At 42.5% G+C, this 27,213-nt stretch overlaps 1 protein-coding gene across 2 annotated transcripts in view; it reads right to left on the bottom strand.

The window, feature by feature from the left end:
• Positions 1-9,412: 9,412 nt before the first annotated feature.
• Positions 9,413-27,213, bottom strand: part of MAPKAPK2 (MAPK activated protein kinase 2) — an 84,715-nt gene continuing 66,914 nt past the window's right edge. For both annotated transcript variants that reach the window (XM_069756272.1, XM_069756273.1), the window contains exons 6-10: positions 27,088-27,163; positions 24,942-25,066; positions 23,992-24,077; positions 12,569-12,649; positions 9,413-11,635 (exon numbers count right to left, since the gene is read on the bottom strand). In XM_069756272.1, the coding sequence (XP_069612373.1) occupies positions 11,501-11,635; positions 12,569-12,649; positions 23,992-24,077; positions 24,942-25,066; positions 27,088-27,163 (503 nt within the window). In that variant the 3' untranslated portion in view covers positions 9,413-11,500. The remainder of the gene's footprint in view (positions 11,636-12,568; positions 12,650-23,991; positions 24,078-24,941; positions 25,067-27,087; positions 27,164-27,213) is intronic.

The following is a 27,213-nucleotide window of genomic DNA, read 5'->3' as shown; positions in this document are numbered from 1 at the left end:
CTACTAAATACTTGTACAAATCCCAGTGGAAGAAAGTACAAATGCTAGCAGATCTTTTCTGGACCAAGTGGAAAAATCAATACCTTTCTATGTTACAGACAAGAGACAAATGGCAAGCTAGTAAGCCCGACATGGAACCTGAAAATGTTGTCCTAGTAAAGAACACTCAGTCTAAAAGGAACGAGTGGTCTTTAGGATTGGTAACTAAAGTCTTCCCAAGTCAAGATGGACAGGTCCGGAAGGTGGAGATCAAGATCCCCAAGCAAAATGGAAAACTGTTTCTTAGACCCGTCTCTGAACTTATTCTATTGCGCTCTAGATAAAGTTTATTTGGCATCCCCTGGATACCAGACAGGGAGGGTCATGCCTTTATACAAATGCATATAATTGAATTTGTTATGCTTGTATTGAACTGTGGTGTATTGTGATAACTTATCCTACATCGCCATCTATTGACAATGTTCTAATTACAGTTTACTTTGTTTCATTGCTTACTGTGCAATTTAATATTTAAGGCTCATCAAGGCTTCTGTAGTTCCCCATCAGCCTCTGCATTAACCTTGCCCTCCTCTCCTCAGCCATTTTGGCCTCATGGATACTGACATGCTGATTATCTCACCCTGATTTTCAGCTCATCTGGTTGTTTACCGCCACATAGCACAGTCGGTGAGTTATTTCCCCTTCACCATATTGTATTATGTAGCTACTCTATTCTATATGTTTTGTATCAAAGTAGTGTTTTGATATTACAGTTTATACTACCACCATGTTGTGTAATTACACTGTGAATGTCTTGTACCATACATAATGCTATGTATTTAGATATGTTGTATGCCTTGTACTGAGTACTTTCATTTTTTCTTATAGTTTTACACTATCCCATTAATAACAGTTGTAAAGGACCCCCTGCATCTACCTCAATGCATCGATAGGAAAGAGTTTAGCGGTCTGTCAACTCGCCTTTCTTAAGCACAAAGTTGAGGGTGCCAGAGCAACAAGACTAAATCTTTTAAGCCGGTAAGGACGTCATCATTATTGGCAGAACAGGGCACAGTGTAAAGAGGGATATGCTGCAGATTACATGATATATGGCAACAGAACAATTGTATTAACGATCATCAGAAAACGAGAGCTGATCAACTCATATATAGTCAATCGATTCTTGGTTAAGGTTCATTGTTGGCTGAAACCAGAACGTCTAAATGCCCCATTATTCCAGAAAGGAAAGACAAATCTCAATGAATTAGACCTTACAAGTCAAGAGCTATGGAAATACACAGAGTTTAAACAAACCACATTCACAAGCAATGTAAAAAAAAAATGGAGTGGAGCAGATTCTAAACAAAAGATCGAAATCACATGTCAGAATGCAGGTGCAACGCGGATGTCATGCATGTGCATCCTGGCGATTTTGTTCTTCAATTTGGAAATGTTCCTTTTTTTTGCAGTCCATTGGTTCAGAGAAAAAAAATGAACATATGAAAAGGCACAAAGGATACAATGCATGTTAGAACATGTGCATGAAAATCATGTAGAATGTAAGGCCACATGGTATGGCTCTCTCCCTTCTGTACCAGTCTGTCATTGTTAGTTTGCCAACCATATATTATATTTGTATCTTGTATGAAAACCCTACTCATGTACAGTACCATGGAATCAATGGTGCACTAAAAGGGTCTCAGGCAGATATTGAAATAATTTCTAGGAAGGGATAAGGTAGAATAATAAACCACCATAAAGCTTTCAAACAATTCCACATGGTTTTGTTTGGAGGACAGGTTATAGTTAGTGGGAGTAACTGGGACAAAAATTTGGAGAATGATCCATTACACCCCAAACCAGATTTGACACCCAGTCGGTAGTTTTTCTTTGGAGAGATGGCCTTGGCGACACATGCCTGTGTGCCAGGTTCTCTGGCTCCATGCATTGAATGTCATCACGTCACAACAGCATGCATAGAGAAAGGCTTAAATTAGAGTTTGGAAAAACCTGTCTGGGCAGAGAGAGTGGGAGGTAAAGGTCATGGAGGCATAGAGTAGTAGGTGTTGAGTACTCACAGGAAAAGTTACGTGAAACATGGATATACCAAAACATGGAACTACGATGAGAAGGTGACAATTTCAAATGTAATGTAGTCACTTGAGCTACTTCAAAATCATGGCTTAGTGAAAAGAAATGTGGAGCAAACTTATAAGAAGGTTCCTTAAAATGAATATTTTTCAGTAGAAACAGTGAGGAAAATAAGTATTTGATGCACTGCCGATTCTGCAAGTTTTCCCACCTACAAAGAATGGAGAGGTCTGTAATGTTTATTGTAGGTACACCTGAGAGACAATTAAAAAAAAAAAACTTAATTATGTAAAAATCAATGTGATTTTCATTTTATTGTATGAAATTAGTATTTGATCACCTACCAACCAGCAAGAATTCGGTCTCTCACAGACCTGTTTTTCTTTAAGAAGCTCTCCTACATTGCACTCATGGAACAACGTCATAAGGTCAGAGGAGTCCAAAAATGGAACTTTTTGGTATAAACTCCATTCCCTGTGTTTGGAGGAAGAAGGAGGAGTACAACTCCAAGAACACAGTTTCAACCGTTAAGCATGGTGGGGGAAACATCATAATTTGGGGGCACTTTTCTGCAGAGGGGACAGGTCGACTGCACCGTATTCAAGGGATAATGGAAGGGGTCATGAATTGCGAGATTTTGGTCAAAAACCTCCTTCCTCCCTTCAGTAAGAGTATTGAAGATAGGTCGTGACTGGGTCTTCCAGCATGACAAAGAACCAAAAGAAGGTCCTGGAGTGGCCTAGCCAGTCTCCAGACCTGAACCCAATAGAAAATCTTTGGAGGGAGCTGAAGCTCAATGTTGCCCAGTGACACCGTGACACTTCAAAGATCTGTATGGAGAAGTGGGCCAAAATCCCTACTGGTGTGTGTGCAAACTTGGTCAATAGCTGATCTCTAATTGCAGACAAAGGTTTCTGTTTTTATATTGTATCAAATACTAATTTCATGCAATAAAATGCAAATTAATGATGTGATTTTCTGGATTTTTTTTATTTTTTTTTTTTAAGATTCTAGCAGTCAGAGTTGAAGTGGGCTTCCAAGAAAAACTACACACCTCTCCATTCTTTATATGTGGGAAAGCATTCAAATTTGGCAGTGTACCAAATACTTATTTTCCCCACTGTAACTAGACTTCATCCTGCAGATAATTAATTACAGATGTCAATGATTTATTCTTAGCCTTATTAGCAGCAGATTAAAAATTCGTATGAACCTGTGTTTAGATGTCCTAAAAGGTTTACTCAGACTTTGCACATGGACAAAGGGTGGGTTTTCCAAAAGATTTGCTAGTATAGGTATACTATGCTGTGACAAAAGTAAGTTTGGATTTTATATAATTGCAAACATGTTGCTCCAGAACGTAGTTGATACTGTTTGGCCATTACCTTGAGGATGATGGAGTGCTGAGAAGAGAAATCTTCAGAACTTAATAAAACTCTCCAGAATTTATGGACGAACTGCACTCCATTGGGTCATTTGTGAAGGGCAGATCCTGTAGAACAGAAATAAGCAACCTTTGGCCTTTACCAATATATAATATGTAATATTATTATTATAGCGCCATTTATTCCATGGCGCTTTACATGTGAGGAGGGGTATACATAAAAACAGGTACAATAATCTTGAACAATACAAGTCACAACTGGTACAGGAGGAGAGAGGACCCTGCCCGCGAAGGCTCACAATCTACAATATATATTAGATTCTCCTTTTGCAGCTTTCCTCCAAGGCTACACAGCTCTCCCATCCACAAAATGGCCCCTGAAGAATTGGAATTTGTCTTACAGTAAGGTACATCTGGAAAATACCATTTGCGCCACACATTATAGGTATAGCAGTGTGAGATTCTTCATCAAGATCGCTTGATCATATTGTGTTCTTCGTCGCTTTGACTTAAAATACTAAAACTGCGTAGAAGACTCACAAAAGGCAGAAATGTAGGCACCCTGCTGTATCATGTCACTGCATGATCTTCACACTGTAATGAGATACTCTGATGCTTATTACAGGCTAAATCTAACCTTTGAAACCACGTCTAGATGTTTTAATTATAGCAATGGGACCATTACGGTTTCCTTATTAATAAATTAATAACGGCACATCTAACTAGAGTAATCCATCATTTGGCAGCAATTACTAAAAAAAAACGGTCATTGAAATGGAGTAGTGCAAACTGTACAATAATGGATGGTGCAGAACACGCAAATTACTGCACAAAGGAGCACAGGATGACTAAAAAGATGGTTGGTAAAGATAAGTCAGCGTGAAGGAAATAAATGTATTACAAGGGTGAGATGATTTAGGTGTCACCACTGAGGAACAATTTAATCAAAAACATTAAAGGCTGTGCACAACTTTCGTAACTTTTTTTTCTATTTTATATACAATATACGTATGGACAACATTATTGATATAGCTATATTGCAGAAAAAAAAAACTTCTGGGAAGATTTTCCACAATAATATTTGCCTACTGATCCAGAAGAACATTTGTGAGGTCAGACACAGATGTTGGATGTGACGTCTTGCGTCACAGTCTAGCTTTTACTAAAGTTGAAACATACAATTATCCAAAAGGTCTTGGTTTGCTAAAGCATTAAGATTTCCTTTCACTGAAACTAAGGTGCCTAGGCCAACAAAGTGTGAATCAGCTCACCCACGTTTATGTAGCCAGCGAATCTTCAGCTTGGATGAAAAACTACTCCTGCTCACTGATAGAAATAGGGATAGGATATCCAGTTTTGTTGATAATTATTTTTTGTAAAATTTAATCAAAACAGAACTTTTTCAGGACTACAGAAAGATAATAAATGTGAGCTGTTCCTAGGTTTCAAACTGGCGGGGATATCCCTACCTTTGCCTAGGCCAACCCCTGAAAAACCAACCCACAGTATTATCCTTCTTTCATCAAATTTTAGATGGCACAATGCAGTCAGGTAGGCAATGTTCTACAGAATAACCAAACCCAAACTCATCTATCAGATTGCCAGAGAGAGAAGCATGATTCATCACTCCTCTGCTCTAAGAGTCCAGTGGTGCCATCACCTCAGACCACTCCTCAAGCATGGCTATGTAACTGGCGATCCTTCTTTCATCAAATTTTAGATGGCACAATGCAGTCAGGTAGGCAATGTTCTACAGAATAAGCCAAACCCAAACTCATCCATCAGATTGCCAGAGAGTTAAGCATGATTCATCACTCCTCTGCTCTAAGAGTCCAGTGGTGCCATCACCTCAGACCACTCCTCAAGCATGGCAATATAACTGGCGATCCCTCTTTCATCAAATTTAATATGGCACAATGCAGTCAGGTAGGCAATGTTCTACAGAATAAGCCAAACCCAAACTCATCCATCAGATTGCCAGAGAGTTAAGCATGATTCATCACTCCTCTGCTCTAAGAGTCCAGTGGTGCCATCACCTCAGACCACTCCTCAAGCATGGCTATGTAACTGGCGATGTACATGTGCCATGATGCTCCTGGCAAACAAAGCCAGAGGAGATGTGGAGCTCTGTAGTTATTGAGTCCGCAGAGTGTTGATCACTTATGCACGCCCCAAAAAGCGAATTCTGTCTGTAACTTTTGCGTGTCAAATAATGGTCAATTTGTGGTTCCTAAAATGCTGTTACTCTTCAGTAATACCACTCACAGTTGTTAGTGTACAAAGTTTTTTTTCTCTTTTTCAAAAACTAGATATCGCCGATTTTTTATTTATGATAAATTGTGGAATCTTCTTCTGCAGCTGACTGATCTCTCCACCCACGAACATGCACCTGTACAGAGCTCTGCGCATGTCCAAGGTCCAATTAAAGTTAGAACCAATGGACGTATCCAGATAAATCACAGATTTCCCCTCTGATCCATGGCAGCGAATCTGCACATGAACTAGTCTGCATCACAGCTCCATCCTGGCACATCAACATAAGCACAGCGACTTCTGAGGACCATATGTGTAGATTCCGGTTATGCCTCATTCGAACCTCCATGTTGCACATACATGTTCTAGGAGTATTTTTCACGTAACCATTATAGTCTATGGGGCTATTCTGTCTTTTCATGCACCGTGTGTCTGTGCGAAACACACGGCAAAATGTCAGTTTGTTCCCAGCGGCACAGATGACAAGGGCCAATAAAAGTCTATGGGTCCATGAAAACCACGTACAACACATGGAGGCATCAATGTAAAGTACAGTAGAAGCGTTGTAATGGATTTTTTTACCCATACGTGAAAAATACTAATGGTAGAAACAGACACACAAAGGACACTAAAAACGGACACAAGGATGACACATTGATGGTAAAAACAGGCATACAGATGACACCGATGCAGAACACTGACACTGGTAACAATTTTTCATGTATGTGTTTAAATACGGACATGTGAATGAGGCCTTAGGCTGCTTTGCTTACTTTATAAGGCCTCATTCTGACCACCATTTTATGGCATATTTGGATCCATGAGTCAGTGTTTAGACACTGATGACTATCTGGCCAATCTGTTTTTCACATTTTTCAGCACATGGATGACGTCTATGTGCTGTCCATGTTTTTCCACGAACCTTAGACTTGTATTAGTACTTTTTATCTATGCAGTTGAGATATGTCTGAACATGCTACAGAAACAGTAGAAGTTCAATCTGATGGAAGCACTGGAAGTGACAGGATGGCAAGTGCAGTACAATGCCGCTCTACAGTGAGTATGAGGGACTTGGAGCTTCGCTCTGTGATTAAATGACTTACAAAAAGAAGAAAAAAAAGAGGCTTAAACAAATCCAAAAAAGGATAATTGCTGTATATGGTGATGATGCATCTTCCTACTATCAGGAAAAGTTTTGTGCCAAGCAGTTTACAGGCAACCTGTCGAAGAATCTTCAGGGGAAATGCACCATATAGTGGAGGACCTGATTTTGGAGGATCGTCGGGTCAAAGTCAATGCTATTGCTCATGAATTAGGCATTTCAGATGGCACGTTTCCATTCATGATGTTTTGATGAGGTCACAAGTCAGTATCCAGTGGGTGCCATGAATGAGTTCTGACACTTGTCGCCAGCAATTTAGTAAAGATAATTTAGACATGCTTAGAGAAAAATCCTTCCATTCTCAAATTAACAAGGTGCAAAACATGGGTCCACCACCAAGATCCTGCGACCAAACAAAGGTCTATGCAACGCAAGCACAAGCGGTCACTAACTTCAAAGAAATTTTGGTCCAGCAGTCAGCTGGAAAGATCATGGCAACCGTTTTAAAGGGATACAAACAGGAGTTTTATTGTGAAAATTCATTCAACACAAGACCACAATTATTGGAGACACCAATGCTTCAACCATTAAGGCATTACATGAGGCAACCAAAGAGAAACACTGTGGGAGTCATTGGTCGGTGTATTGCTGCTTCACGACAATTCGTCAGCTTACAATGTCTGTTATGAGGGAATGCAGCTTCATGGAGCTTAACCATTCACTTTACAGTCCAGACTTGGCTCCCCGTGATTAATTCATATTTCGCAACCTGAAGAAATATCTGTGAAGGCAACGAATTCCTGATGACAAGGGTTTCAAAGAGGCAGTAATCGGGTTCTTGCAGCAGCAAGAAGTCTCCTTCTATCCTGAGGGCATCCGATCAATGGAGGTGAAATGGAATATGTGTGTGTTGAAGTCAAGGGGAATTAGATTGAAAAGTAGAAAGGTCTACATTGAAATGTAGAAATATCTGAATTCCATTAGTGCCATGCACAATACATGCGTTTGATAGGCAATCGCCATATGTGCTGCGGTTGTCTAAGGCCATGTTCACACATTCAGTATGTGGTCAGTATGTTACGTCATTATTTGCAGGACAAAACCAGGAGGGGGTGATAAATATAGAAGTAGTAATGTGTTTCTATTGTTGCTCTCCTGGTTTTGGCTTACAAATACTGAGGTAAAGTACTGACCAAATACTGAACGTGGTCCAATAGGAGCAGTGACTCAAATATATTTGAGCACACCCAAGATGCTTGGATAACATGTTATCTGAGCATGTTCGCTCATCACTAATTACAACCTACACTGCCCATCGAGGAGTCGTCTCTCCATATGTGATGGTGCGACAGTACCAGCAATGCAGATGAGACCCCTTCAGGCCCCCGTATGCTATGCAAACATCCTTGGAAGTTTACAGTCGGTGCCAAAGTTTACGGTCGGTACCCCAGGATCTAACCATTCCAATGCCGCTGAGATTGACCAGTTTACAGTCGGTGCCAAAGTTTACGGTCGGTACCCCAGGATCTAACCACTCCAATGCCGCCGAGATTGACAGTGATATCTAAGGGGTAATACCACAGCAGTATAGCCGCTTACACTGGAGACAGATGCCGGCTCACCTCCAGGCTCGCTCCACATATCGGCACTCGACATATATGCATATATGCATGTAACATGCACAGAAATGGCTAAACAAAGTTTAAATTAAAAAAAAAAGTATAATCTAAGTGTAGTTATGTTAAAGCATACATTTCAGAAGTTGCGATGCGTAAGGGACTACTACCGATCACCAAAACAAGGAGGCATGTAAAAGGGATGAATTGGGGAGGATCACAATATTCACATCACATATGTGCATGAGCAGAGAAAAAAGCCGCACTCACCATCCCATTAGATTGATCCTTTATTACTTCACAAGGAAGATTAAAAAAAAATGGCTGCAGGGGGAAGCGGGTAGCGTAATGGACTACAGTCGTTTTGTGTTATCCGAACACTTTAATGAGTCTGGTTTTATCACTAGAAGACTAGTAACCCTGCTGTCATGTAGTGCAACCGCACCTAAAACAGAGATTGGCAGCTTTGTGTACACTGTGCATAGACAGAAAGCAGCCAATCAGTGGTGTGGGTGGGGTTACACAGAGCTCAGCATTCAAAGAACCGGTAGATTTACAGCAGGTAAAACGGATTTTATCAAAACTGCAGCAAGTAGCCCTGTAAATACATTGCTGGAATCAGGGTCTCTGCCCCAACTTTATACTGCTCTCAGACAAGGGGAATCTGTCACCTAGTGTTTTTAATCTGAAAACTTAAACTGAGGGCAACATCCCCAAGGAGTTTGGCGGAAACCATGCAAACATAGGGAGAACAGACAGTTTCCGCCCCCTTCTGTAAACCAATATTTATTGACAACCTAAGACGTTGTGAGATGTCGGGTATTTAAACTGCAACCTGGGGGGGATGACCATCTAATACCACACTGTGTTAGTGCTTCATAATAGGAAATAATTGCAAACGGTCTTTTACTGGAGAAAAAAAAACAAAAAAATACACCCATGCATTAAAAGCTACGCACATGGAAACAAAGCACTGAACACTCAGGGTTTCCAAATATTAAAATTGTTTAGTAAAACAACTTGATCATACAAAATTATAATTTTACAACAATTTCCAAAAAGATATTGCTTCCATGAGAACAGTGAAAATCTGGAGATCACACAGAGCAGGAAAAATTAAAATTTGCAGAACACACTAGAGCAAAGATGGAATTACAAAAATGTAACACAGCTTCCCCCATAATCCCCCTTCAGTTACTCCACACATACAGTCCATATAACAGCCCATCGATGTGAACGGTGCAGATGGAGGACAGACTTTCATTTTTGCAAACCTCAGGATATTTCGCTACCGTTATGAGACGTTTGTAACAATGGGCCTTCGTCAACACCTAATTATGGCATTTTCGTGAAAAATAAAAGGTTACCGTGGTCTTCCGAAAATTATTAGTCTGTTTACTATGCACAGGATCTCCATTCATATGATTAGAATTTGAATAAAGGACTGCGCTAGCGCCACCAATGTCTTGGCTGGCACAGGTAAATAGAGGAGTCAAAATATATTTTGACTTTTCCAACCTTAACGTTGGGGAAAAAATTAAAAATAATGTCTTTGAAAGATGCATCAGGTAAATCTATTTTCTTACCATAATTACCATGTAAGTTGTAGTTGAAAGGCCATGATTGGATGGATACATCTGTGTAGCCCATACACACACCTATAAAAAAAAATAAAAAATAGATCCCCTTCATGTGACAGGGGCACCCTCGTGAAAAAAAGTTACCGCCTAGCTACAGGATAGCTGATGACATTGATTGTCATCAGCGGTCTGACCGCTGGGACCAATCGGCAGGAGGGGGCACTTTTCCTGGTTAGAATGGAGCGGCACTGGTGCATTGCCAACTGCAGCTCCATTCATTCTCTATGGGGCTGCTGTGCTCGGATTTCACCAGCAGGCCCATAGAGAATGGTAATAAAAGTGCTTAGTCAAGGATTTAAGTGCCCCACTAAACCGATCAGTGTCAATCCCAATCCCGGTCAATAAGTTATCACTAGTGATGAGTGAACGTGCTCAAATAAGGTGTTATCTGAGCATGCTCGGGTGCTAATCGAGTGACTTCGGCATTCTCGAATAATATGTCAGAGTCCCCGAGGCTGCATGTCTCGCAGCTGTTCGCCAGCCGCACACATGAAGTCGCGGGGAGATAACACACAAGGGCAGATAACACCATACCTGAGCACATTCGCTCATCACCAGTTATCACCCATCCTCGTATAGAAAGGTGATGACTTGCTTTCACTGGACAACCCCTTTAAGGTCTGTATATTGTTGCATTTAAGGCAATGTGATGAAGATACAGGCACTGAACACATAGCTAAAGCCGATAAACAATTAAAACCCATTTGGTATTGAAAAAGACATACAGTGATTGTTTGGAAAATTAAAATTTGCTCCAATGCATTTACACACTTAAAACACACGATGGGGTGAGATTTCATGGCAAAGTCAAGTGATACTGAGCACAAGAAAATAATATACCGTATATAGTCCTTTATCACAGGTCAGAACAAGACGCAATCTACCTGGCAAATTGTAAAAAAAAAACGCTGCTGAATACGCACAGTGGCCAAGCAGCTCTGTCCGACACCTTTACTAAGCGACAGTACTCTGAAGCACTCTGCAGAGCTGCACATTCCCAGTACCACCGCCCACAGGGGAAAAAAAAAAAATAAAATAAAATAATGAACATCACCTCTTAATAGGAGGCACAAAGTACATATTACTTCTTAATGTGAAGGCCAAAAGACTCCTCCTCGTCTCCAAAAACAGTCGCCTAACACTTTTGCCATTGAAAAATACTTATATTTATATATATAAAATATACTGTGAATATTCTCTAAAAACAGAAAAGAAGGAAAAAAAAAATTAAAACAAAAATAAAAAAACTTCCAGACTAAAAATGGAGTAGCAAGGCGGAAAACCGTGAGGTTTCCCATGCCGGGCGTCAATCCAGTAGACTTGCAGCCCTCTCCCCTATTATTACAGTGGCACTTATAAACCACATTTACAGCTAACACTGAGCTGGTGTAAGTGGCACCAACAGTTCTAGAGCAGAGTGAGGCAAGGCGTTCGCTCAATGAGTGGCAACATGAGGGGTGATCTTCTTCCGCCTCTTCTGGAGAAGTGGGTTGGAGGCGTCTTCAATTTTCTTGATCTTAATCTGTTCATAATCGACCCTCATTGTGGCCAAGGCACTAGTCATCTCTTCCTGTAATGAAAATTGGTGGAACGTCATACCAGAACGAGACTAGAGAGCATATGTGAATGTGTTACACTAAGGGATTTTTTTTCTTTTTTACTTAATTTCCAAACTAAAATTTTACATCAAAGGATCAGATTTTCAACCAGACGTTGCTCATGGGACAATCTCTATGTAAAGTACCTTTACATTTACAGATCTTGAAATAAAAATAATTGGATGTGTTAAAAAAAAAAAAAATTTTTTTAAATGTTCCTGTGCCGAGATAATCTTCGTACACAGCAGGTGCATATTTATATCTTATTTGTGAGGTCTGACCATGTAGGAACTGCTCCATTTCATGGTCGGCACATACCATAGTTCCTCCTGAAGGTTGGGGGAAGCACAAGATAGCATACTGACGACACAGCAGAGGCTCACAGATGCTTTATTCAGGGAAGTACACATTTCCTGTGAAGTTTAATCAAAGGAGTTAGAGTTTGCTCTGCTTCATCAGTCCTGTGAGATCATCATAAAGCAAGTCAGTGGCGTAGTAGCTACATCAACGATTTAATTTAGGGTGAGCTCAGAGGACTGAAGACAAACACTCGCTCTTGTGATAAAAACAGACAACAATATGTGTTACCTCACAGAAACAACTGTGAGCCTCTGCTTTGTGGTCAGGATACTCGCATATGCTTCCTTCCCTGGCAAGAAGATATGGAATGGCACGACCATAAAGTTCAGGAGCTCTGCATGGTCGGACACAGCAGGGGCACATTTATATGATTATTTCGGCACAGAAACATTTTATTTTATTTTTTTTTTCTTTAACACATCCAACTGAGGAACTTCTCATTCTTTCAACATCGATTAATTAAAATGTACAATTTTTCATTAGAAACCCCCCTTTCAAGAGGAAAATATACCCCATCCCTTCAGCCTTAAAACATATGTTCTCACCTTCACATCTTCCCACAAATCCTTTTCTTCCTTTAAGACACGGCTAGTGTGGAGAGGAGTTGGTGGTATCTGCATGGATTGCTGGGGAAAAAAAAAAAGAAATAAAACTTGACATCCAGGAAAGCAAAATAAATCAGAAAAACACAACCAAAAATCTCAGCTGCCAAGTACCACCGTATACTGATTATATCCATTCAGGGTGCTGTAAAAATGCACAAGATGACTGAAAGGAGCCCAAAACGGTTAGCAACAGCCTGGGAACAGAGGCCCCTTACGGAGAACCTGTCACCACAAAAAAAACGCTATTAACCTGCACATATGGGGTTAACCTGCAGGTTAATAGTGTTACTAACCTGCCCGATGCCGGCACTGAACCGAATGGCTGTAACTGCGCTCTCTGACTGACAGCTAGTGTGTCAGTCAGGACTGGGGGTGCAGTTACAGCTGCCGCTCTGTATACTCAGAGCAATGACTGAAGCGGAGGTGCCGCCACCTCCATGACTGAAACCAGAACGCTGCTGGAGGGGGAGAATATAAGATAATTTTCTCCCTGCAGTGTTTTGCAGAGTGCGGGTGCCGGGCAGGTTAGTAACACAATTAACCTGCAGATTAACAGCGGTTTTTTTTTGCGACAGGTTTCCTTTAAAAGCGAGCCCATCAGTATGTATATGCAGACCAATCTATGGACTGCATTGTAGAGAATTAGAAGCTGAGCAGAATTATACATAGGTTGTCAGAAAAGATTCAGTATGACTTACAGTGGCTTCCAAAAGTATTTCCCCCTTTGACTTTTTAGTGTTTTGCTACCTACAAACCTTTTCTTTAGGGTTTGCATCAGTTAATGTAAAGAACATGCCTACAACTGTGAACATTTGATTTTCTTTTTATGGTGAAGCGAAAAACAAAATGCGACAAAATAGCTGAAAATTTCAGTGTGCAAAACTATCACTCGCCTAAAGTCGGTACTTTGTAGAGCCTCCTTTGACAGAAATTACAGCTGCAAGTCGCTTTGGATAAGTCTCTATGAGATTTCCACATCTTGCCACTGGGATTTTTGCCCATTCAACAAGGCAAAACTGCTCCAGCTCCTTCAAGTTAGATGGTTTCCTCTGGTGAGCAGCAATCTTCAAGTCTGACCACAAATTCTCAATTGGGTTAAGGTCTGGGCTTTGACATTTACACGTTTCCACTTAAACCACACGAGTCAAAAACTAGGAGGACCAAGAGTCAAAGCATAGCCAGCAAATTATGCAAAATTACAAACTTTATTTGAAAGCATATATACATAAAATTACCATGTACAATAGAAGTGACAAATAGTGACTAAATCCATAGGTACAAAGATGACCATGAACCACAGACCGAGACAGGTTGTCTAAAAGTATACATATGTATTATCAACATATACACATGAGAGTGTGTCCTGATATTCAGTCAGCCAGGCTTAGTAGTATGCGCATATAGATAAGTGCTGTAACAATAGCCATAGCCCCATGTGCATATGAAAGGTAAAGTACAAAGGGGTTAATTACCCATGTGAAGTAGGATGAAGGTCCCGTCTGGATCCCGGTCAGCGACCCCAACGCGCGTTTCGCGTTCAATAGTAACAGCTTCCTCAGGGGGCGTGGTCTAATCAAGATCCCTGTCCCATTAAATAGCAATCACATCCGATCACGTGATAAAGTGCAGATAACGCGTGCACATAGATGAACCGCACGCCGAGACTGATGCATGCATCCCAAGCCTCGCATCCACGCAGAAGACACCGGTCACGTGAGCGGGCCGGCGCCACACCCCCAACACGTGACACGGACTCACTGCAGAGGACGGGACAAGGGACGCACGCATGCTCCGCATGCAGGATATAATAGATGTGGTAACAGGTGATTATATAAAGTGACAGTCCTATTACATACGACGGCTGACTGAATATCAGGACACACTCATGTGTATATGTTGATAATACATATGTATACTTTTAGACAACCTGTCTCGGTCTGTGGTTCATGGTCATCTTTGTACCTATGGATTTAGTCACTATTTGTCACTTCTATTGTACATGGTAATTTTATGTATATATGCTTTCAAATAAAGTTTGTAATTTTGCATAATTTGCTGGCTATGCTTTGACTCTTGGTCCTCCTAGTTTTTGATGTTTGGTTGAGTCGCCTTTTTCTTTGTAGTTACTGACGACTGATGTTTATTTATATATAAACCACACGAGTGTTGCTTTAGCAGTATGCTTGGGTCATTGGGACAGAGGTTCATCTTCCAACAAGACAGTCTCAAACCACTGAAATATAAACAGGTTTTGCTCAAGAACATCCCTGTATTTCAAACCATTTTTGGTGCCTATGTTGTTCTTGAGGTGAGGAGCAGTGTTAACTTGGTGGCCAAAAAACGGTAATTAATCTTACCGATAATTGTATTTCCAGGAATCCATCCTGACAGCACCATGGAGGACGTCCTTATACACAGTGGGACAGGAAACACGAGAGTTTAAAAGGACCCTCCCCTTTCCACCCTTCAGTGGTTTTCCAAAGTAACACATCTGGATGGATGCAAACAGAAAAATTTATTTTGAACATAACAAGATCAACATCAATGTTACTTCACATAAGTATGATACATGTTTACATTAGGGAGGGAACTATCCGTGCTGTCAGGATGGATTCCTGGAAATACAATTATCGGTAAGATTAATTACCGTTTTCCAGGTCACCACCTGACAGCACCATGGAGAAGTACCAAAGGAAACTTCCTAGACCTAGGGTGGGACTACCGCCTGAAGCACTTTCCTGCCAAAGGCTAACTGAGAAGAAACTACATCTAATTTGTAGTGTTTTGAAAAAGTGCTAATGTTAGACCAAGATGCTGCATTACAAATCTGATCTACTGAGGCCCCCCCTTTTTCGGCCCAAGATGTGGCCATAGCCCTAGATGAATGAGCCTTAAGGCTATCTGGAGGATCTTTTCCCTGTATCTGATAGGCCGTGGAAATAGTGGATCTAATCCACCTGGCAATAGTGGATTTTGATGCCTTTTTTCCCCTATTAGGACCCCCGTACAGGACAAAGATTACTATCTTGTCTCCAGGCCCTAGTCATGTCCAAGTATTTCAGTATCGTCTCCCTGACATCTAAGTTATGGAAGAAGGCTTCTTTTTGGTTTTTAGGAGATTGGCAAAAAGACGGAAGAACGACCTCTTGGTTAATGTTTGATACAGAGGCTACTTTGGGAAGAAACCCTGGGTCAAGCCTCAAAACCAACCTATCATCAAATATCTGTAGATAAGGGTTTTTGATGGAAAGGGCCTGAAGCTCCCCCAATCTTTTGGCTGATGTAATAGCTACTAAAAACACTGCTTTTTAGGGACAGATTAGCGATATTTATATCCTTGTTTATATCAAAGGGCTCTTTGCATAGAACATTAAGGACTAAATTTAGGTCCCATGGGGGCACAGATTTTCTGATTGGAGGCTTCAGCCTCGAGACTGCTCTAGAAAAACGAGCGATCCAAGGGTGGGCGGCAAGGGAAGAGTCATAAAATACACTGAGGGCTGCAATTTGAACCCTCAAGGTACTTGGTTTGAGCCCGATACTAAACCCCTGCTGTAGGAAATCAAGAATCTTGGGTATGTTAGGGTGATCAACATCGATTGTTGTGTCTCCACAAAAACTGCAGAATTTCCTCCATGTCCTGAGGTATATTGCTGAAGTCACCGGTTTCCTACTTGCTTGTAGAATCGAAATTACTCCTTCTGAAAGGCCTCTTGCACTTAGGATCTGCCGCTCAGGATCCAAGCTGTTAACCGCAACTTTCCTGGGTTCTGATGGAGGATCGGACCTTGAGACAGCAAGTCCCCCCTGACTGGAAGATGGTAAGGACTGTCCACTGCCAGCTTCTTCAGAAGAGGAAACCAGCTCCTTCCGGCCCAGAAGGGGACCACCAGGATCACTCGAGCTTTGTCCTCGCAAATTTTCCTGAGTACTCTTGGTACTAATGCGAGAGGGGGAAAAGCATATAGCAGACCCGAGCTCCACGACTGAGAAAGGGCATCCACCGCTGCTGGATTTTCCTGGGGATTTAGGGAGAAGAAGGTCCTTATCTTTGTATTTCTTCTGGTCGCAAAAAGATCCACGGACGGGGTTCCCCAGCGCTGACACAGGGTATCGAAAATTGCGCTGTTCAATTCCCACTCTATGGGTGATAGTTTTTCTCTGCTTAGAAAATCCGCAACCTGGTTCTTTGAGCCTTCTAAGTGGACTGCTGAAATTGAAAGCACCGAACTTTCTGCCCATTTGAAGATCTGATCCGCCAGACGTTGTAATTTCGGATGTCTCGGGCACCCTTTATGGTCGAAGAAAAGCTACCGCCGTCGTGTTGTCCGATAAGATCTTCAGATGTTTGTTTCTTAACAGGGACCGGGCTGCACACAGAACCTTCCAAACCGCCTGTAGCTCTCTGTGGTTTGAGGAATTGTTGCTCTCTTCCGAATTCCACTGTCCCTGGTAATATCTTCCGAGTACCTGGCCGCCCCAACCTTGTTGACTTGCGTCCATGGTTACCGTGACTGCTGGGGTCTGGATCCATGGGACCCCCACCTGAAGGTTCTCTGACACCATCCACCATCGCAGGGATTCCCTGACTCGATAGGATAGGACAAACTGTCTGTCCAACGAAGACTGTCTTCTGTCCCATGTTGTTAGAACCGCTCTCTGTAATTGACGAGAATGGAATTGGCTCCAGCTGACACATGGGATACAGGCTGTCATCAGGCCTAGGATCTTCATTGCATCTCGTATTGTCACCCGAGCTCTTGCAAACTGTCGAATCTTCTTTACCAAATCTGACCACCTTCTGTCCGGAAGAAAGGACTTCCTGATGTTTGAGTCTAGAATTATCCCCAGAAACTGACGTCTTGATTTTGGGGTTAAGTGTGATTTCTCCCAGTTTACCACCCAACCTAGTTTCTGCAGTGTGGAGATCACTAACTGAGAATCGATGTTGAGTTGGGATACTGAGTCTGCCACTAACAGGAAATCGTCTAGATATGGTATTATAATGATATCTTGTTTCCTTAAAAAAGATACGATCTCTATTATGAGCTTTGTAAAAACTCTTGGAGCTGATGCTAGACCAAACGGAAGGCAACGGAACTGATAGTGTAAGACTGAACCGTCTTTCTCTATCGCAAATCTTAGGTATTTTTGATGTTGCAAGGAAATTGGAACGTGATAGTATGCACTTTTTAGATCCAAAGTACACATTACCACGTCCTTCCCTAATAGGGGAATTGTGGATCGAATGGACTCCATCTTGAATCTTTTGTACGATAGCCATTTGTTTAGTGGTTTGAGGTTTATGATAGTTCGGGATTCTCCTGATGGTTTTATTATAGAGAAAAGACCCGAGTAGTGACCTGTTCCCCTTTGGTGAGGAGGTACGGGAGTTATTGCCTCCATCCGGAGGAGATCCTGAATGTCTGACCACATTGGGGAGACTGAAGAGAGACGGGCGTTGGAGATGAAAAATCTTTCTGGGGGACGAGATACGAACTCTATCCTGTAGCCCCGAGATATAACCTGAAGGACCCACGGATTTGAGGTAATTTTTTCCCATTCCCTCAGGTAATTCAACAACCGACCCCCTATTCTGGTGGCGTCACTTTCTCCGGAACTCAGCTCTAGGATTTGAGGGACCTGGATCTCTATTTCGGTTCCTATTATCCCCCCCTTTCTGGTAACTCCATCTCCCTTGTTTACCCTTACCCCTATAGTCTGATCTCTGACTGTAATAGGGTCTACGAAATGGCTGGAATTTTTTCTTTTTCTCTTCTGGAAACCCCTTCTTTTCATCAGAAGCTTTTTCCAGAATGTCATCCAATACAGGGCCAAAAACTCGGCCACCCGAAAAGGGAATGGAACATAGTTTGTTCTTAGAGGGAACATCCCCCGACCAGCTTTTTAACCAAATGGCCCTACGGGCTGCATTAGATAGCGATTGCCCTCTGGCTGTGAACCTGACAGATTCTGCCGTAGCATCTGCAAGAAACCCTGTGGCTAGTTTAAGTAAGGGAATAGCACTAATGATAGACTCCCTAGAAGTTTTGGCTGACAATTGATCCTTTAAATCATCAACCCACAGATGCATAGCTCTCGCCACGGATGTCGCCGCAATATTTGTGCGGATCACCGCAGCCGAACTTTCCCAAGCTTTTTTAAGAAGGCCATCTGCCTTTCTGTCCATGGGCTCCTTTAAGTTTGAGGAGTCCTCAAATGGTATGGCAGTTCTCTTAGATACTTTCGCTAATGGGATGTCAATCTTCGATACATCCTCCCAGTCTTTGACCTCTTCATGGTCAAAGGGAAGACGGAGCCTAAAGTCTCTCGGTATTGATATCCTCTTCTCTGCCTCCTCCCACTCTTCCAAAATCATTGAACTGCGGGAAGAGGTGAAGGAGGGGTCAAAAACTGCAAATTCTGAGCAAAGCCGAGGCTGAACTCGGACTTACCGAATGTGTGCATTAACTGGAAAGACTTTTGAAGTCTGTGACCGAAGTCCCCCGAACATCTCGTCCTGCACGGAAAGAGGTCGAAGGTTCCTCAACCTGCATAGTCTGTCTGACCGCTCCCAGTAGTTCGTCAATATCATTGGAAGAAAAAAGATACTTTTTCCCCTTCTGAGGGGAATCTCTACACACTTCTTCCTCTTCCTCTATGTCAGATTCTGATTGACTGTTGTCAGAAGATGAATCTGACTCTCTCTGTCTCTTCCTAGACCTGCGGAGATCCTGGACCTCAGGCTGGAACTGCTGGGTGGTAGATAGGTTAGATATAGAAGCCTGCACTTCTTCTCTAACCATCGCTCTCATGTTTGTTATTAGAGAGGCCTGTTCCTCTCCTACAATGCGGGCGGTGCAGGGCTCGCACAGAGGCTTCTGACATAAGGCATTAAGTTTTGAGGCACATATAGGGCATCTCCTGGTTTTACCAGTCTTCTTATCCCCAGATGAAGGACGCCCCTGGAATATATAAAGGGACCACCACTAGTACCTTTAATAGGATTATACGAAGTGCACCTTTAAATGAGGACTCACATGTGCAATGGAATCCTGCTTCCCCGTAGCCTCTATGCTGACCGCTGCTATGGAGCCTGAATCCATTTTGGCTGCGGTGCCTAGCGCTAATCTCACTTACCTTTTATCCTTTGCTTGTGTCCCGATGCTCCTACAGGAGCGATGAGGAAAGCCGCCCCCCTGCTGCCGCCGCAACCCGGAAGTGACGCGGCAGCGGTAAACCGGAAGTCCAACGCGCGCTTACCGCCGACTCCTTCCGGCCTGGACACGTGGAGTCCGGAGTGCTCTGCCGTACCTGCCCCTCCTCCGGACTGTCTGCCAAGGGACCACCCTGCAGAGATCCACGCAGGTACGCTTGGGGTAGCCATCCAAGGTCTAGAGCCCCCACCAGGGGGAAGCGACCTTTTTAGCCAGGAGCAGCGCTACACCGGCGTCGCTGAGGGACCCAATAAATTGGGTGTCGGCGATACAGAGTTTCGGCCATGGGAAGGAAGAGGCTGAGCCCCCCGATCCGCACGCTCTGTAGGGACACGATCTCTCGTCGTTCCCATCCACAGTGGGACAGGAAAAACACTGAAGGGTGGAAAGGGGAGGGTCCTTTTAAACTCTCGTGTTTCCTGTCCCACTGTGTATAAGAAGGACGTCCTCCATGGTGCTGTCAGGTGGTGACCTGGAAAGTTCAATTTTGGTCTCATCTGACCAAAGCACCTTTCTCCAAACGTACATTTTTGAAGTCTCCCGTGCCTTTTAGAAAACTCAAAATGAGCTTTACAATTTGTGTGTGTAAAGTCTTTTTCCTGCCCAGTTTTCCATAAAGGCCACCTCTATTTAGTGTACGGCTTATTGTGGTCGTATGGACAGGTACTTCAGTCTCTGCTTACCAACTCCACAGCTCCTTCAGGATTACCTTCGGTCTCTGTGCTGCCTCTCGGATTATTGCCCTCCTTGATCAGACAGAGGTTTGGTGGGCGATCCTCTCTTGGCAGGCTTGTTGTGGTACCATGTTCTTTCCATTTGATAATAGATTTGATGGTGCTCCGGAGGATCAGAGATTGGGATATTTATTCATAATTCAACCTTTTTATTTCTCAAAAACTTTGTCCCTGACTTGCCTGGAGATCTCCTTGGCCTACATGGTGGTGTTTGGTTAGTGGTGCCTCTCCTTTATGGTGTTGTAGCCTTTCAGAATAGGTGTGTGTATACTGACAGAACATGTGACACTTAGGCTATGTGCACACGTTCAGGAATTCATGCAGAAAATTCCTGTGAAAATCCGGACATTTCTGGGAGATTTCCGCATGAAATCCGCATGCGTTTTTTTGCGCGGTTTTGACGCGGTTTTTTCCGGACATTTCCCAATGCATTAGACAGTGGGAAATCCGCGAAAAAAACCGCAAAATTATAGAACAGGTTCATTATTTTTCCGCAATGCGTTTTTCATGCGGAAAAACGCACATCATGTGCACAGAAATTGCGGATTTCATTAAAAATGATAGGATGCTTAATGTAAGCAGATTATTTGCGGTTTTATAGCGTTTTTATAGCGCAAAAACGCTAGAAAACCGCAAATAATCTGCAACGTGTGCACATAGCCGTAGGCTATGTGCACACATTCAGGAATTCATGCAGAAAATTCCTGTGAAAATCCGGACATTTCTGCCAGATTTCCGCATGAAATCCGCATGCGTTTTTTTGCGCGTTTTTTGCGCGGTTTTGACGCAGTTTTTGCGCGTTTTTTTCCGGACATTTCCCAATGCATTAGACAGTGGGAAAACCGCGAAAAAACCACAAAATTAATGAGCAGGTTCATTATTTTTCCGCAATGTGTTTTTCATGTGGAAAAACGCACCTCATGTGCACAGAAGTTGCGGATTTCATTAAAAATGATAGGATGCTTAATGTATGCAGATTATTTGCGGTTTTATAGCGTTTTTATAGGGCAAAAACGCTAAAAAAACCGCAAATAATCTGCAACGTGTGCACATAGCCTTAAGATAGCACACACGTGGAGGTCCTTTCACTAAGCATATGACTTATGAAGGGAATTGCTTCCACCAGACATTTTTAGGGGCTTCATAGCAAAAGGGATGAATACATATTTGTTATTTGATAGCAAAAATGGTAATTTATGCCTATATTTTTCAAACTTCACTTTACCAAATTAGACTATTTAGTGCTGATTAGTGATGATGAGCGAATATACTCGCTACTCAAGATTTCCCGAGCACGCTCGGGAGTCCTCCGAGTATTTTTTAGTGCTCGGAGATTTAGTTTTCATCGCCTCAGCTGAATGATTTACATCTGCTAGCCAGCATAAGTGCATGTGGGGGTTGCCTGGTTGCTAGGGAATCCCCACATGTAATCAAGCTGGCTAATAGATGTAAATCATTCAGCTGCGGCAAGAAAAACAATCTCCGAGCTCTAAAAAATACTCGGAGGACCCCCGAGCATGCTCGAGAAATCTCGAGTAACGAGTATATTCACTTATCACTAGTGCTGATGCATCACAAAAATCAGATTCCAAAAATATATAAACACGGGTTATAATGTAATAAAATAGGTAAAAAGCCAAGGAGGGTGAATACTTCTGCAAGCCACCAAATAACAGTATTTTATTAATCGAATTCCCGGGTGTTTGCATGTGTACAAATTCTGTGGGCTTGCGAGTGACAGCGATCTCTGCATGCAGTCATAAAGGGAAGACTGTCAATTACTAAACAGGACTTTATGCCTACAAACACAAGGGACTTTAATGAACAAAAACAGGATTTTTGGTTGCTTACCGTAAAATCTGTTTCTTGAAGCCTCCATTGGGGGACACAGGAACCATGGGTGTATGCTGCTGCCACTAGGAGGCTGACACTATGCAAATAAAAAAATTAGCTCCTCCTCTGCAGTGTACACCCCACCGACTGGCATCAAACTCTTCAGTTTAGCTTAGTGTCAGTAGGAGGTGGACACGGGTCTTTCATTAGACCCTTATCTACCTCAATGTGCGTCGTTTCTTTTCAGGTTTGATGCCAGTCGGTGGGGTGTACACTGCAGAGGAGGAGCTAATTTTTTTATTTGCATAGTGTCAGCCTCCTAGTGGCAGCAGCATACACCCATGGTTCCTGTGTCCCCCAATGAGAGGCGATAAAGAAATACAAGTTTTCCTTGAAACATTTCCCACAACAGGTCTATTAGTGTGATCAGCTCATCCAGAGCATCCTGTCTCCAGATCAGATGCCATTTTCACCATGACAGGTTCCCTTTAAAATGTCATAGTGAATAGTGACTGAGCACTTAATGACGGCCTCCTCTGCCCATCAGCTTCATTTAATAATGTCTAAAAATAATTAGTAAGCATTAGTAAGAACTGGTGGCTGCAAATAGTCAGATTGTCAGTTTAATTCCAAACATTCAATAATGTAGGTAGCTGTAATAGAAACTGGTCATTCTGGGAAAAAACGCAGAATGATCATTAATTTGCGGAATCGCGGGGATTCCGCACAAATAGCAATGCATTGATCTGCTTACTTCCCGCATGTGGCTATGCCCACCATGCGGGAAATAAGCGGATCATGTGCGGTTGGTACCCAGGGTGGAGGAGAGGAGACTGTCCTCCACTGACTGGGCACCATATAATTGTTAAAAATAATTTTTTAAAATAAAAAATCGTGATATACTCACCTTCTGATGGCCCCCAAAGTCCTCCCACCTCTCAGCGGTGCACGCGGAGGCTTCCGTTCCCAGGGATGCTGTGTGCGAAGGACCTGGGATGACGTCACGGTCACGTGACTGTGACGTCATCCCAGGTCCTTTGCACACAGCAGCCTAGCCGCCGCGTGCACCGCTGAGGAGATCGGGGGTCGTCGGAAGGTGAGAATAACTATTTAATTTTTTTTATTATTTTTAACCTTAGATCTTTTTACTATTGATGCTGCATAGCAACATCAATAGTAAAAAGTTGGTCACACTTGTCAAACACTACGACAAGCGTAACCAACCTGTCAATCCGTTTTCCAAGCGAAGCTACAGATCGCTTGGAAAACGCTAGCATTCTGCAAGCTAATTACGCTCGCAAAACGCTAGTGTTTAGCGGGAATACGCATGCCAATTCCGCATGTGATATACCCGCGGCAGGAGTTGCAGAATTGACGCAGAAATTTCCGCAGCAATTCCGCAACGTGTGCACTTAGAATTAAGGGAAAAGTGTGGATCTTCCCACCCGCTGTCAGGCCAGGATTACCAGCCATAACGCAGTGAAGATTTTAGGAGATTCTACAGATTACAAATACGCAGTATGCCCTTGATGGCGAGGTTTTGCCTTACTACTTGCAGCAGACTGTGACCTGCACATACCATTATCCAAGGGTGATTCATGAATTCTGTAATGGTCATCCTCTGAGTGGGATCGGTCTTCAACAGGTTTCGGATCAGCTGTTTGACTGAAATGACAAGTTTCCATATTTAGAGTAGAAAATTCAATCATCCCATTTATCTATCATGTACGCAGCATAGGAATATTTCTCAACAGATGCTGGTCTTGCTGGGGTCACTTTATTTAGTCTGCAATATCCACAATAGTGTTATAGGGAATGTCAGCAAATTCTTACAATGTAACCTGGGAGCAGCATGATGTAAAGGCTGAGAGCTTGATTCCAGTGATGTGTCACTTACTGGACTGTGTGCGGTGTCAATAAAATCCGTATTTTAGCAGCAGGAGATTAATCACTACAGGACTAGGTTACTCATGTCTCCTAGTCCTCTTGCTCTGTGGAACCACACCCCCAGCTCTGATTGGTAGATGTCATGTACAGTGTAAAAAGAAAGCGGTCAATCTGTGGGGGAACAAGGTGACAAAGCTCAGCATTTAAAAAGGAATGCTACATCTGAAGCAGAGAAAATGGATTTTTATAACTGCTACACCCAGTAAACTAAGTAACATCACTGAAATCAGGATCTCTGTCCCTACATCATGCTGCTCTCAGATAACGTAGAAGAAAAAAAAACTTAGTGAAAGATTACTTTTTAACAATTCTTAATGGATACCAACAGGTTATATATCTAAAGAGAACCACACACATGCTGCCCAATCCATGGAGTCACGCACTGGCTGCATGAACTCAGCCAGGTATATTTGACTGCATTTCCAATAAACACAGTTTAATAGCTGCTGTGGTCCGAGACAGAGCTGGCGACTAGTCGGACAGGCGGGTCCCCGACAGCTACAGAAGAAAGGATTGACTGTCAACCCAGGATTGGGCAGCAGGTGTCAGGTTCTCTTTAAGGCAAGTACAAATTCCTCCTACCGTCCGGCGATACTTCAGACCACTCAGGATTAGGGAACTCATACTGTCCCATTCGGATTCTCTTCTTCATTCCCGGGGATATAGCTAGACCATGGTTCGAATAAAATGGAGGATATCCACACAATCTGTGAAAAATAAGAGCGAGAACAATTAATTCACCACTGCTTCTGTACAAACAACTCTCAGACGTGACACTTATAAGTTAATCAGAGGCTGTAAATAAAAAAGTGATTTATTGTTTAAATATGTTACAAGAACAAAAAAAATATATTGAAAAAAAAATACACCATTTGTACTGAAAACAAAAAATAGAAATTTTCACAGTGGCACTGGGGATTTTTTTTATTTTTGACCAACTTCCTTTTGTTTCAGGAAATAACACGTGTACATAGCCACAGTGATTGGACCCCGACCCTCTTGTATGGACGTTTTAAATTAGCCTGTGCATAGGGCACTGTGAAGGGAAGCGGGGCAGTAGTGACATTGCCTATTGTGACTTGTTCATCCTGTGTTATCAGATGTCATTATAAGGCCGGGGTTACACGAAGGTATAGCACTCTACCACGCAGCAGAGCTACAGCGGAGTTTCATTAGCATCTCGCATCCGATGCTATACGCTCATCCGATTCCTGCCTAATCCTGCCTCTAATAAGAAACCTTGCAGGGAAAACTTTTCCTGAAAGGACAGGAGGTATGTGTCTAGTAAAGCTCCAGTGACCAGTATGAAAATTGCAAGATTGGCATAATAATAATAATAATACAAAAACCTGATTTTTAAACAATTGGGTATTTTCTGGTGATGGCTTCCCTTTACGCATTGTCCGGTCTTAAGATAAAATCTGAAGTCAGTGAATCTTGACAGCATGCAATGCGCATGCAGTCAGGATTCACCACTGTTGCCGACGCGAGAGGGCAGTCATGTAACCATAGATATGCAATTTGTAGTCACATCCCGACTAGACGCGCTCATTCTCTCTCAATAGAAGTGCGCTGAGAAAAGATGAACACGTCTAGTCAGAATGTGGGTGAAAGTATGGAAATCACACACACGTGTGACCACTAGATATCACCGGCAAGACCTGGGAGTCCTGACAGTACGCACACTGCATGCTGTAAGGATTCAGAAGTCTGCAGTCACACATGCGAACTTTCACCCAAAGTCTGGACAACGCCTTCACATTATTAAAGGGGTTGTCCATGATTCGGATGAGCATTCAACAAGACTTCAGATCCTGATTACAGGATTTTCTTAATGCACAGATGTTAATACAGTCCATGCAACTATTGGGGTTCTGGACAACGAACTGAGAAACCATGGTTTCTGAATGTAATGTAATGACTCAGAGAAGGTCTAAACTGATGGTTTTTAAATGGAAAAAGTAGATATGATGGGGGGCAAGAGTCTAAAGACTGCAAGTCTCGTAGGAAAGATAAGTATGACCGCAAGAAATGGAGAAAGAGCAATGCACAAGCGACAGGTTTTATTGGTCCCATTCATCTATGAAACCGTTTGTAGAAAAAAAAAGCAGCCATAATTTACCTAATACTGTACAGCCCCTTAAAGAATTGCATCAACCCTCCCCTGTACTCTCCCCACACCGATCAAAATCCTATTTTGACCAGAACAATCTGGAGAAGACTGGCTGACAGACTTGCTTAAAGGGGGAATCTGTCAGCAGGCTTTTATTATGTAATCTGAGAGCAGCATGAGGTAGGGGCTGAGACCCTGATTCCAGTGACATGTTACTTACTAAATGTCTTTCACGTCATAGTTAACAGTTTTGTATAACCCCACCTCCACCACTGATTAGCAGCTTTCTGGCTATGCAGAGTGTACACGGAAAGCTGCCAATCAGTGGCATGGGTGGGGTTATGATGAGCTCAGCAGTCAGAGAACTGCTAGATGTGCAGCAGACAAAATAGTGGATTGGACAGCATACAGTCCAGCAAGTAATATCGCTGGAATCAGTGTCTCAATCCCTAAATCATGCTCCTCTGATTACAAACCAAAAATCTGCTGACATTCTCTTTAAAAAGTCAACTGCTCTTTTTTCTGTCTTCACAAATAGTATTACAGCTCACAGATCAACCACTAAAGCATCATACAACATAACAAAATAGAAAAAAAAAGGTTAATAATACTTACAAAATATACATGATGACCCCAAGTGACCACATATCACATGATTTGTCGTACTTTTCAGGGCCCAGGACCTCGGGTGCTTAAAGAGCACAAAGTAACGTTAGAATGAAAGATAAAAACACAACATAA

The sequence above is a fragment of the Ranitomeya imitator genome, chromosome 3, assembly GCF_032444005.1.
Source record: "Ranitomeya imitator isolate aRanImi1 chromosome 3, aRanImi1.pri, whole genome shotgun sequence".
NCBI lineage: Eukaryota > Metazoa > Chordata > Amphibia > Anura > Dendrobatidae > Ranitomeya > Ranitomeya imitator.
This window is presented reverse-complemented; position numbering and strand designations above follow the sequence as displayed.